We start from the raw sequence: 13,006 nt of genomic DNA on the forward strand, positions 1-13,006 counted from the left end.
GCAGGGAAAGACAGACTATTTATATTGAGGCATTCCAAAGACCTCAAAGAGCGCAATCCTGCAAGTTATCACAACCTTCACATTAGCAGGGGCATTTAAGCCCCTTCTGTATAAACATCTATGTCATAAATGGAACTGTGTCACTTAACATGAAGCAGAGGAAATTATTATTACAGCCACACTCTACTTTACACAAATAAACTGGTGATCAAAGTGACTAAATCCTAACCAAAAGGAGGCAACCCGAGCGGCTGGTGTGTTCTGTGTAATGACCAGTCAAACTTCCAGCTTTCTGCACAGTCCATCAGGGGAAATCAGTCTCCCTTAGCTAATAAACAGTAATGACCTGATTCCTGACACATCTCGGAGCTTCTCTTTGCGTTAGCATGATGATGAGGATGAAACAGCAGAGCCAGCAGAAAGAGGCTGCCTGGGGTGGGCCAGTAATTACTGTTAATTGGTTTAATGTGGGTATACACGGAAAGAAGGATGAGAAACTGAGCGAAAGGAGAGCAGATAGAGTGATAGAGTTCTCCCTCCAAGCCTCTCTGCAGCTCGCCTGATGTGATAAGGAACAGTATCGCAACTCTCTATCTGTAGCATGAGCTCCTGTAAACCAGTGGGGAGGGGAGGCTCGAGATGGACAACGTCAAGCACAACAGCGCTGTATTAAACATCTAAAATATTCAGTCTTATAGTCAGTGAGTAGATGAGCATGCAGGCAAAAAAGTGTCTACACTGAGGAGGACAAAGGCATTCTAAATTAGGCTCACCAGCCAGATAAGAGAGTCCACGTGAGGGTCATTTAAAGCCTCGGACGTATAGGGAGGCATAGAAATTAGGTGTGCTTGTTCAGACCCTGAGCAGAACCTCTGCAACATCCCCCAGCCAACACATCTGATGCGCAGAGACACAAAAACTGGAGAAGAAGACAGACACTCTTTGTTCTAAAAGCTCCAGTGTGGGTGTGCAGATTGCAACATGGGTGAATTTATATACGCCAGAACAATGCGACCTTTAAGTAACCCACTGCGTTCACGTCATACATTGCGTGATTTACAGAACTGACGTACATTTAAAAGGAACAATATGGCTGATTGTGGGTTTTATTTTTTGTGCCCTTGAACAGTTGAGGCCACCTTTAAAGCTCTTTAATTAAACGGAACTGTCCTTACTCTTCATGTGTGCAGTTGTCTTTGCTGTTAGATAAAGAAAGTGTAACTTCACAGCAGAGGATTGTCATGACACCGAACCCCCCTTCCCCACCACCACCACACACATACACACACACACACACACACACACACACACAGGCACACGCACACACACGCACACACACCCCCGCGTCTCTGGCTGCAACTCCTTCATCTGGAGTCATGCTATTGTTGTTCCCTCCAAAGTGCTCACAGGCAGGCAGCACAGCCCAAACATGCGAAGAGACCTCCGGGTGTGATCTCCTGCCGCTCAAAAACACCTTGGCAAGTTGTGTTTTCTTTCCACGTAGATGCTACACTTCAGCGTGAGGCTCAGATAAGTGTCAAAACCCCTCACACGCCCTGTGAAGCTTCAGTCCAATTGTCGCTTTCTCACCAGAACAAACCCTGCACGTGTCTCACAATATCTTGCATGTTGCCCTTGTTCATTAGTGATTATGTACGATTCTTAATATCAACCCAGCCACTAGTCATATCCCAAACCTTCATCATACAAAATCACTTTATTGAATTCCATAATGTATGTTCCAGTAGAGACTTGTGATCACATGACCGAGTTAAATGTGGCCCTAATGCATCCTTGAATGGCTTCCAAAGTGGTCCAGTGGATCAGATCTTAATCTAGTCTTAAATATATTCAAAGTCTGTACTTCCATTTGCTCTGCTATCATCTCTTTGCAGACAGACAGCAACACATGTGATTCAGTTCCATTTACCATTAGGATCTGGAGGCGCCCTACCTTACCGTAAGCCTTTGTGGAAAGCCCAGAGCAGGCAAAGCACACCTTAGTGACCTTACACCAGCATCCACAGCAGTTTAGATGAGAGCAAGCAATAATAAAAGAAAGACTGTGATTAAGGCAATATTGGCAGGTGGAAATGTAAACAAAAGCCTCCAGATGAAGTAGAAATGTAGGATGTATTTATTACCCATTCAAACATTACAAAAGGAACACCTGGTGTGGTCCTTTAGCATTATGTTAAGGTGATTATAAAGATCTAAGGTCAACGACTACGTTTATGTGTGGATGCAACCATGTGAATATATTAGCATTTTTCAGTTAGCAACTAATGTTAATGTGTCTTTAAGGCTGTTGACGCGTGGGAGACAGCAGTCGTAGTATATGTGGTTGCAGTGACAGTCAATTAACAGTACGCACAGCCCACAGCAAATGTGCAACGAGATAGAAACAACCTGCCGCCACGCACTGTATTTATCCAACAAGTGCACTTATGACGCACACCGCAGTGTTTTACATAAGGCCCTGAGCGAGACACGAAGCATCACCTTTCAGAGATTGAAGAAATGGAGGACTGTAGTGAGTGTCGTTATTAGCATGACCACGGAGACATGCCTCCTCTGCAGGCGCGACAGCCCCAATAGGCACAACTGACCGTAAAAAAAACACCACACGAAGGAACCATCCAGCAAGCGCATCCAGCACACATGCGGAAAACAACCGCTTCACCTCAATTTGATTCATGTCCAAGTCCATATTTTGTAACAAGTGCCATCAAGAGAATTGAAGAAATCAGCTAGTGTGAAACCTAACAACATGCTGGTCAGTAAGTGCCTCGGCCTGTCAGTCAAACTCCCCTTAAGGTCCACTACCGAACAGTCAGAGAAGCCGTCACAAGCACAATGGAGACAGGTCTGAAAAATAGAAACAGAAAATAGAAACGGCTAGGGAGAAGTTAAAATGACAAATTTTGGCCCGATGAGGCGAATTCAACGATTCTTATCAACAGGTTCTAAAAATCACAACGTGCCAGGTTGATTTCTAAACCCACTATAGACTTTACAGGCATTTATTGAAATACTTTGGTGGAGTTGATCTGGAAATGTGTCTGTCAGTGGAATTAACCTGAAAGTGGAGTTGGCAGCGAGAGCAAATAACCCAGACTGACACGCCAGATATAAATGCTAGCGGTGAAAGCTTGCGCTGTCTATGCACGTCTCTCCTCCACAAAGTTCAGATTTTGGTGTAAATGCCTTTTAACAAGTTCTCTTTTCAGTGGGTTTTACAACAATCTTCCCTCTTTCGCATGCTCCAATCTATTGGCAATCCTCACGCTCCTCATCCCTAAACCTTGTGAGCACAATGCAGGTTTTAGCCGGGATGAGAGTCAGCACTGATGTCTTCTTTCATGAGTTCATCAACAGAGGTGTAAGCCTGAAAGTCAACCAGCTCTGGGCCATTAAGCTTTCCGCGCGTAAGCTCTCAGCGCTGAGAAGGATGGCCGATGAGCGATGTATCAAAGATGTGTGGTGGGAGTGGAAAGACGGAAGGCTCGAGACTTTAAAGTTGCAGGGAACTTTCATAAGCAGAGCTTAAGAAGCGTCTTACGCACCAGTTGAAGGGCAAATGTGTAAACTATCTGCATGACTGATAAAAGTCTCATCAGCAGCTTTTAAAATGTCCTCCGAGACCCTTCCGCCACAAATAAAATTGAAAAGGCACGCATTCCTTTGACAAAAGTATACCTGCAGTATTCCCTGCAGAGACGCCCCTTTCATGTGCACACATCTGTGCTCCTGCTGTCAGACGTTTGACAGCATGGCTGCTGATACAAAGCAGGGCCATTCGCCTTCTCCTGAGCAGGTCTACAGCGACCAGGCATGCAGAACAGCAGCACTGCCAGTAGACAAAGAGAGTCCATTTAGAGCCATTTCACACATGATGTAAAGTCATTGTCATGGAAGTGGAGGCCACTGGGTAATAAATGGGACACTCTACCCCTCTGTCCAGAAGAAACATTAGTCCTCCTTTTAACACAAAGGTGACGACAAAAGAGATGGAACTTAGGACCTCTGTTGCTCGAACATTTTTTTCTCTCTTTTCAAACCGTGAACAGGTTGACTCGCATTGTACAGCTTTTCCAATGAATTCAGTTGCGCATTGTGAAGCATGAACTGTGCTACGTTTTTCCCGCTGCGGCGAGCGCTCCCTGGGCCCAACTTCAAAAGGAATCTATAAACATCCACCGAGCATGAAGTTTTCATGATATGGGCTGCAGCTGCAGAATTCAAGGTCATTGGTGTGAATACATGGACGTACCTTAACATGTGGTAAATTCAATATTGTTCATATGCAGAGCGCAGCATGTGCGTGTGCTTCCTTAATTCCTACGGCCAACAACAAGTGTCTTTCATTTATCTACAATCAATCTACAGTCATTATATGGTCTGGAAATTATATTTAATGTGGGCAGTAACTGCATTTACAGCTTTTGCTTGTGTAACTGTAAAGTGGGTTCAATAACGACGCTCAAGGCGATCCAACAGTGGCACAACAGTGCCCCCTGCTGCACAAACATAGAAACGCTACAGGGGTATGAAAACCAGAAAAGCACCCTTTGGGCACCCTGGAGAGCTGATAATTTTTTATTGTTATTTGTGCTGGTGATATGCTGCCCATTTGAGTAAATCTGGATGGGGAGATGATGAAAGAGAGATGTTTGGTGCAGCCCAACACATCTTGTGGATCCATTCAGGGTAATGAGCTTTTTAAAAGGCAATTTTCTCAAAATGCTGTATAGAGAATTGTTCGTAACCATGGCCTTACTGTCACTTTTATTTCCATTGATAGTTCCATTAAAAAGGCCAGTGCGTTACATTTGATGAGTTAACTTTATTTTGCAGCATGTGGTACAGCAGAAATGAGCGATGAACGAGAACATCCAGCTCAGTTCTACGATCCATTTTTATTTTTTAATCTGTCCATTGCAAACAGAACATTATATGGAATGGAGAGCAAGAGGACCACTTGCGGCAGTTGGGGTACATACTAACACTAGAGTGGTAACATACTGACTGAGTTATTGGCAAAATTCTATTGTTGATAGAAAATAATGATGGAACCACCATCAATTAAAGAGATGTGGACCTCCAGTTTGTGCAGCAAAAGAGCGGAAAACCACCATGATGTCAAAAAAGCTGCTATATTTGTCTGCAAAATATCAAAAAATACAAAGAGGGATTGAAACACTACCAACCACTTTGATATCATACAAATGATATCTGGTCCAGTGGCCAGATTAATGTTCTAGAAGGTTGGATGACAAGCGACAGCTCCCACTGTGATTACTCTGGTCTCAGGTGCATCACTGTGCTAAAAGCACTTAAACCTAAAGTGCAAAAAGGGCCTTTCTGCATTCCAGATTCCCTTTTCTTTCGCCTTTTATCTCAGTCTCATTTTTTTCCGCTCAATAAGCAGCTCAGCGACATGTTGGATGCGAGATTGAACACAAATGCGGACAAAGTCACCATGTTTAACAGTCAAGGACAAAAAGGCATTGAATCTGTCAAAGGTTCCCATTATCATGGGCATATTGAAAACTTGTCTCACACACACAAACATGCATGTTATGATAAACACACATGCCATCTGCAAACTCCCGCCCAGGGACAAGGGGAGCGAGGTGCACAAACAATCATCAGAGAAGCTTTCTGTGATGGTTGTTGATAATGGAGACGGGTCCCCACTTGTTCAAAGTGCCATATTTAAATTCAAGTAGGTGGCACATCTGTCGACTTTCTTTTTTATCTGTCATGAATTTTTAACATCCTGTCAGTGCAGTCAGCAGCCGCAGCCACCGTAATTTCACTTATGAATATAAATAATGTCAAAATGGCCCATCAGATGTGCCCACACAGAATTGGTGGGTTGACAAATGTTACAGTAGGAGGTGGTGTGTTGGTGGTGTGTTCGGGACATACGTCGGAGTGCCCAAAGGCGCTTCTTCCACCATCTGATGATCGATACGGGATCGGGGAGGTAGTGTCGTTTCTTTCATCTCATTGACTATTTCAGGTGTCAGAACAAAGAGGGAGATGAAGGCAGGGTGGAAACATGGGCCTGCGGGCAGACCGGCTCCAATCTCAAAGTCTTCTTCTCGGTCAGTCATCTCTGATGTTCCAAAGGTTGAGGAAGTCAAATCTGTCTTCACTGGCTTTTAAGGTCAAATCCAGGAGCGTTCTTCACCCTTGTTTTGTTGTGCATTCCATACAGCTGACAGTAACGTTCCCACGCTGCCACTGTCCAATCAAAGATTATAAATCAGCCTCAGGACTCTCAGTGGCTGTTCAGGCTCAGCAAATGAGAGTGAAAATCCCATCTATATTCTTTAATTTTCTAAGGGAATTATCTTTTGCTCCATGCACGGTATTTTGGACCCTTTGAGGCCTCGACCACAGATGGATTGAAGTCGGCGTACAAGATTGAAGATGCCGCATCAAAGAAAATGGTGAGCCAACAGACAGGCAGACATCGGGAGGTGACACGTGCATCCATGGAGGATTTTTTCTTTTTCCTTTGTTTTCAGTGAAATGACAGATGAGAGCAAAGGCAGAGAGAAACTCCATTAGAACCATCACTGAGCAACAATATCACAAACCATCACCCTGTCTGTGTGCGTGAGTGTTTTCAGAAGTAAATGGTGTCCTGCCTTTTATAGGCAAATCCCAACAGTCTTCTGAATGGGAATGGGAATCCCACAAGCACATGCGGACAGAGCTCCAAACTGGGATGCCCCGGGCTCTGGAACATCTGCTGGAGAGCAGGCAGGAGGCATCCATGCAGGGAAATTCTCCTTGTGGAACTACACAATGGAAGAGCGACGGCATAATGGAGGAGGCCTGATGAAAACCGATCAAACACCAAAAACTAGTGTCACCATTGCGTTTGTCTTGAATTTCCATCTTCAAGCTTTTTAATCCATATCACAGAGGTATGAAGCACCTTTCGAGGAGGTTGATTAGTCGTAGGTGGCCTCTGCCATTGATTTCCTACTGGGAACTGTTAGGCAATCATTGCACATCGTCATCCTCACTGTTTTGCAGGATGAAATGAGAGGCTGCTGTTGCAACTGTGGCTGCATTAGGAAACTGAAGTAGAACCAAAAAATAAAGCTGTGCTGTTGGCAGAAAGGAGCAGAGAGCGGAGAAAGATGAAGAGTCTGGGCTTTACATGACATCAATATTAATTTCTATCTTTTTTCCAGATGTAATAAACACAGACCCAAAATGCTCTGCATACAAAATTGCACAATGTCTCCTGGCTCTGATACAGTGAAGAGGACACGACATGGTAGGACTGTTTGAACCCCAGCAGGCAGCTCACAGCACGACTGGCGCCAAGGACTTTTATAGCCGTAAGAGACCCTGGACATTTTTTACTGTACTTTAAATTAGGTGCTTAAAGCAGAAAGCAATACGTGTATCTTGAAAAAACCTGAATAACACATTAAATCCGAAGAAGACACTTGAACTCGATACTAAAAGGCACATGATAATGTTTCAGTCAAGTGGCAAACTGGCCGTTCTCAGGAGACAAGAGGCCGTAGAAGCACAAAGCTGCGGTGTTAGAGGGGATTCAGCGCTCTGTCTGCTCCAATATGCCTGTCTAACGCTCTCCAAACCAGGCTTAGCTCCGCTGGCCTTGGCAGCGCTCTCCTGCATGTGGGTGCCAGTGTCAGCCTCAGCTCGGTGCACCGCCAAACGCACTAAAACCCCCTCAAGTGGGTTTCATCATTGATTCTTTCCACTACCATTTGCCTTTTTACTATCATATGTTTTTACCACATTTCCCATATATTTCCGGCAGGTGTGTACACCAAAGTCTTTTTATATTACATAATACAGACATTTTAATATTTAAATACGAGGGAATCTGTGGGAACATCCATAATGACCATCAGCAGTGCGGGTGTTCAGCTGTGTGTTTTTGTAAACCCAGACGCGGTTCCCACTGTAAGAAATGGGTGTCCATCAACAACACAGCTTTGACCCTCAAAGTCAATTTGAAACCCAACTTTTGGGCCCGAAACCTTGAAGTGACTTTGGCTGATCGGTGGCAATTCACTCAAGTGTTGAAAACAGCAGCTCGTGGCTGCGAGACTCTTGAGACAAAAGCTGCGGAGGGATACTTGTCATGCAGAAGAGACCCTCGCCCAGGTTAACAAGGTGCTGCAAAGCAGTCGGGTGAGAGAGAAAATGTGTCTATATTCAAAAGAATGTTGGATTGTGCTGTGTAACAGAATGCAATTTCTGTGACTTTGAATAAGTTATTTTTGGCTGCACGACGGGGCCGGTGCGTGGCTGCCCCCCTGAGGTGAGACGAAGATTCAAAGAGGGTGGACCGCTGTACTCACATAAGTATGCAGCAAGGTCTGGAAAACAGGGTGAATCCTCTGCCTGCGTCTCTTCTGATGCCAGTAGATGGATAATAGGAGTCGGGACAAGATGAGTCCCTTGTTATCCTGTCGCTCCTAGATAGACTCAGCAGGATCCCGGCAGGGAGGCCTGTATATGTCACCTTCATTTACAGCTAGTCTCGTGGCGTCTGACCCAATTCGTCCCCCTGAGGCAATGCCAGGACCCTCTGTGGGACTCCTCTGTGGCAGCTAAAAGGGTTGTTTTGGCAAACTATCCAGACACCGGAACCAAAGCAGCCCTGACAGCTGTCAACCAGGAACAACCTCTTCCCACATGACACACGCATACACACATGTGTGTGTCTGTGGTATTGTGGTATTGTGTGTGAGTGGATGTGTGGTTATTTTGGTGATTTTACTGTTAGGCACAGCCACAAACACAGCTCTGGCTGAACAATCTGGCATTAGAAAACAGGTTTCTGGTGAGGAGACACAACGTCAGAAGCAATTTGGCGTATCGCAGCAATCTCTTCCTGTAGGGGAGCTGTCGTGGGGGTGGGGGTCGGGGATCACAGACACTTACGGGACTTGACGAACTGAGCTGCCTCGGAGCAGAAAGAAAAGCCTGGTGACATGACCTGATTTCACACATGTTACAGGGAAATATGGGGGAAAACACCCGCCGCTGTGCAATATGCAGTAATAGCATTCTTTCCTCGGGCAGGCGGGTTGTTGATGCCACGCCGCGCATGCCGCACAGCTCCAACGGCACCATGTCCACAAAAATGGGACCGATGTTATCTGTACGGGTGGATCAGAAGGTCCATTTTCCACAGTCGCTGTGTAGCGTAATGCAAGACATTCAGGGCTGTCCGCTGGTCCACGACACATACACACACATCCTATGAACATGAGCATCCAATGATCCTTCCTTGTGGATCCAGTAGATCACATACGTATCTATTCTGATTTTGTCAATCTGTGCCTACATGCACATCCCATGTTGCTAACTGTCCTGGGTAGGAAACTGCTAAGTCATTCCCAGCTGCAAGGAATTGGGAACCGTTGAAAAGGAACCGCCACGGTGCTGAACACAATCTGGACAAGACAAGTGCGGTTCAAAAACAGCAAGTTAATAAACAAGCAACACCTGACAATAAAGTCACCACCCCAGAGGAACCTGAAATGAAAACCTGTGTTCTGTTGCCCATGAGCCTCACAGCTGGACAGCAGAGGCGAGAGGATAGATTTTGCTGCCGCACCGAGTAGTTTGGGACCCGGCGCTGACGCTGGGCCTCACACGCTAATTGCTGCTGACGCGTCTGTTAAAATGCGTCCGCGGGCATGTTTGACTCTGACAAAATGTTCAACTATGTGTGCAAACGGAAGTATGGACGCCTGTTTTGTCTGTCTAGTCTATTTTTGTCTCCAAGGTGGAGGGTGACATTCACGCATTTCAAATGTGTGTGTGCAGCAACACCTGAGAGTCAGAAAGCATGGATGTCATAATTACGCTGCAGTTGAGTCCAAAAGTGGACTGTGTAACACATGAGTTCATCCTCATTCAATTTCAATCAAAAGAGAGAAAGAATGTCCACGAAGTTCTTTGTTTGGCCACCAACTAGCAGTACTTAGTTACACAAGACACATAATAGCTTGTTTTAACTGTCCACCATCCACTTATTGAGAGTCTATTAGCCTAAGCAGAGAGGGTCAGACTTCCTTGGCCTGCCCACTTCGTCTAGCTCTCCCAGGGATTCCCAGACAAGCTGAGAGACACGATCCCCTCCTGCTGGATATTACCTGTGGCCTGCACCCGGTGAAAACCTCCATACCACCCAGAAGACATCTTGGATATCTGCACTGCCTTATCTAGGTCAATAATATTTGACTGTATTGTTGGTTTCACTTCACTGAAGACCTGCAGGAAAAGAACAGAAAATATTGTAAAAGATGTAAATAAAGGGCGTCGGTAGCTCCGTCTGCAGAGGGCTGGGATGAAAAGAGGAGGTTCAAACACTGACAAAACATGGGAGGTATTCTAGTAGCAGGCGGAGGTACCACAACACATTCAGAGCCCTGCCAAGGTACCCTTGAGCAAGGTAGCAACCCCCCAAATGCTCACATTAGGCCCTGGGAGTCATTCAGGGGTGTCGTCACCCATATGCAGCTGGGATGGGGCCGGCAGCCTCCCTGTGAGCCCAACAGGGATAAAGCAGTCAAGAAAAGGAAAGGAAATAAATTATGTTTAAATGAAAAATAAATGCTAAATTGCCTCAGCAATATGTTTTGCTGGTCCAAGTTTAACCTATTCCATAAAGAATACATGTAGAATGTGTCATTTGTTCATTTGACATGTAGAATGTGTTGATTTAAAATGAGTTAGACTGTACTGTTTATGAACTTCATAAATGCATCATTATCGCAGGATTAGTTTGACGCTTATAAAAAGTAGTTGATACTCAAATATGGACATAAAAAAGCAGCTATATAAATTGATGCCTTGCAACTGGCCACTCCATCAAATCAACAGTTTTGAACTATACTGAAGCCCCTCAATATCTGTCACAAGTGAGAAAATGCTCACTAGACTAATAACACATGAAAATGTGATAGCCAGTGACAGATTAGAGGTACAGTCAGTTCAAAATAATAACATTTGGCAGGATTAAAGCTACGGAGACTACCGAAGGTGAAATAAAATGATAGAAAATACAAATCAAGATGTTGATTGTATAAAAAATATAGTATGCATTGTGTTTTACACACACGCAATGCGGTAAATTATGCACAGACAACCAACCAGACACAATAGACTTTAATCTATGCCAAAAGAGGCTACACACACACACAGCCACACACACACGTGCATGAGCACACGCACAAACACACACACACACACACGACAGACAAACAGAGTAATTAGTCTTTGATTTCCCCCGGCAGTGTTCTGGTACCAGGGGGCAGCTGCTGGAACCCTACTTTAGCTTTGGCTAATTTCACTCACGGCTTGATCTCCACCCAGCGCAGGTGCCCATTTGGCACCCGACAGCCGTTGCCATGGCAATTAGAACTTTAGAGGCCAAGAAAATGCCAATTGTCCAAGGAGTTCCGCCATAGGAGCCAAAGATGTGGTCCTCAATATAAATAGGCTACATTAGCAGGTAAGTTCACTTTATTTATTTATTTATTTTGCTTGATTGTTTCTGATAATGCATCTGTTTGTACTTATCAGGTCCTTTTGAAGAGAATGACACATGTCAGGTATTAAGTTGGTATTCTTTCATAATAAACGCAATGTCCTCAGACTGCAGCAGAGGAGAGAATAACGGTGCTGTTAATGACGCTTGGGCGCCCCTTAGTGGCCCAAACGCGCAATTGCAGTCTCTCTTCCAGCACAGAGATCTGCACTGTGCTCATACATGTATCATTTAACCTAATTCGGTGTGAGACAAAATATTTCGCATGAGACAAAATATTTACTTCTACAAATACAAAGTGATTCACATGATGTCCAAAGATACACCGTGCGAAATATTCCGCTGACCTTTGTCTGGTGTTACGAGAGTTTTGCAGTTTTAATTTGAACAGAATTAAACCTCCCAGTTTCAATAGATGCATCAGAGACATGGAGCATATAAAAACACAGCAGCTCCCAAGTTATTATAGGCTCATCATGTTCATATTTTTGAACAGCCCAGTTTAGGTGCAATAACCATTTGAGTTTAATCTAATTAACCACTCTATTCTCTTTTATGAACTCATTTCAGCAGAACCAAATGTAAATGTCTTTCTTACTGGAGGCCATCTTGTCACTTGAAATCTTCCTAACTGCCACATTACCATCTGGTGAGAGACGGAAGGGTTTGAATCACACTCATTTCCACTCACAGCCCTCAGTGATGGTTCAGCACGATAAAAAGAGATTTTTAAACGCTGACCTGAAACTCTACTGCATGTTTAACAACCTGGTTAGGATATTTTGTGCTCCTGAAGATGCCTACACCAATGTCCAAAGGGTAAAATTACAATAATTTGACATTTTTGACTCCCCTGACATGAGGGTGATAAATCCAAGTGACCTTATTTCAAATGAGCTGTATTAAAACATTAGGTCTTTTCTTTTTATTTCTTATCTTTATTTACCATCTCTTCAGAAAAGTTTAAAAATACACTTACAGTAGATGTTTGTGTCGCTTCGCCACCTACAGCACTGGAATGATATGACTTGTGGGTTGTTCTTTGCTTAGCAAAACCAGAAATACCAATAATTAAAAATTCAGAAAATATCTTACAAGTATTTTATTTGACTAAACGCGGGCATCTTTATGTTTTTGCTGTTTGTTTTTTTCCCACCCATCAATGACGTGCATTTAATTTAAAAGCATAATTCGAGTTATGGAACCAAAGTGTGTTGCAATGACGGGCAATACGGACCGCACACTGCAACTGACAACCACACACACAAACACACACCACCCCCCACCCACCCCCCCCACACCCCCCCCCCCCACACACACACACACACACACACGCATGCAGCTGTGTGCTCCCACAGATACACTGAAACTTGTGCGCTGACAGTTTCCCAGTAAAATTCCATCCTTTAAAATCCACCATTCAGAACAGACAAAGGT

At 44.4% G+C, this 13,006-nt stretch overlaps 1 protein-coding gene across 10 annotated transcripts in view; it reads right to left on the bottom strand.

Annotated features, from left to right (window-relative positions):
- Positions 1-13,006, bottom strand: part of LOC130513723 (partitioning defective 3 homolog) — a 239,643-nt gene that overhangs the window by 202,092 nt on the left and 24,545 nt on the right. For 5 of the 10 annotated variants that reach the window (XM_057012690.1, XM_057012694.1, XM_057012689.1 and 2 more), the window contains exon 3: positions 12,168-12,215. The exons of the other annotated variants lie outside the window; for them this stretch is intronic. In XM_057012690.1, the coding sequence (XP_056868670.1) occupies positions 12,168-12,215 (48 nt within the window). The remainder of the gene's footprint in view (positions 1-12,167; positions 12,216-13,006) is intronic. 10 annotated transcript variants of the gene reach the window in all.

This window comes from Takifugu flavidus, chromosome 17 (assembly GCF_003711565.1).
Source record: "Takifugu flavidus isolate HTHZ2018 chromosome 17, ASM371156v2, whole genome shotgun sequence".
In the NCBI taxonomy this organism is placed as follows: Eukaryota; Metazoa; Chordata; class Actinopteri; order Tetraodontiformes; family Tetraodontidae; genus Takifugu; species Takifugu flavidus.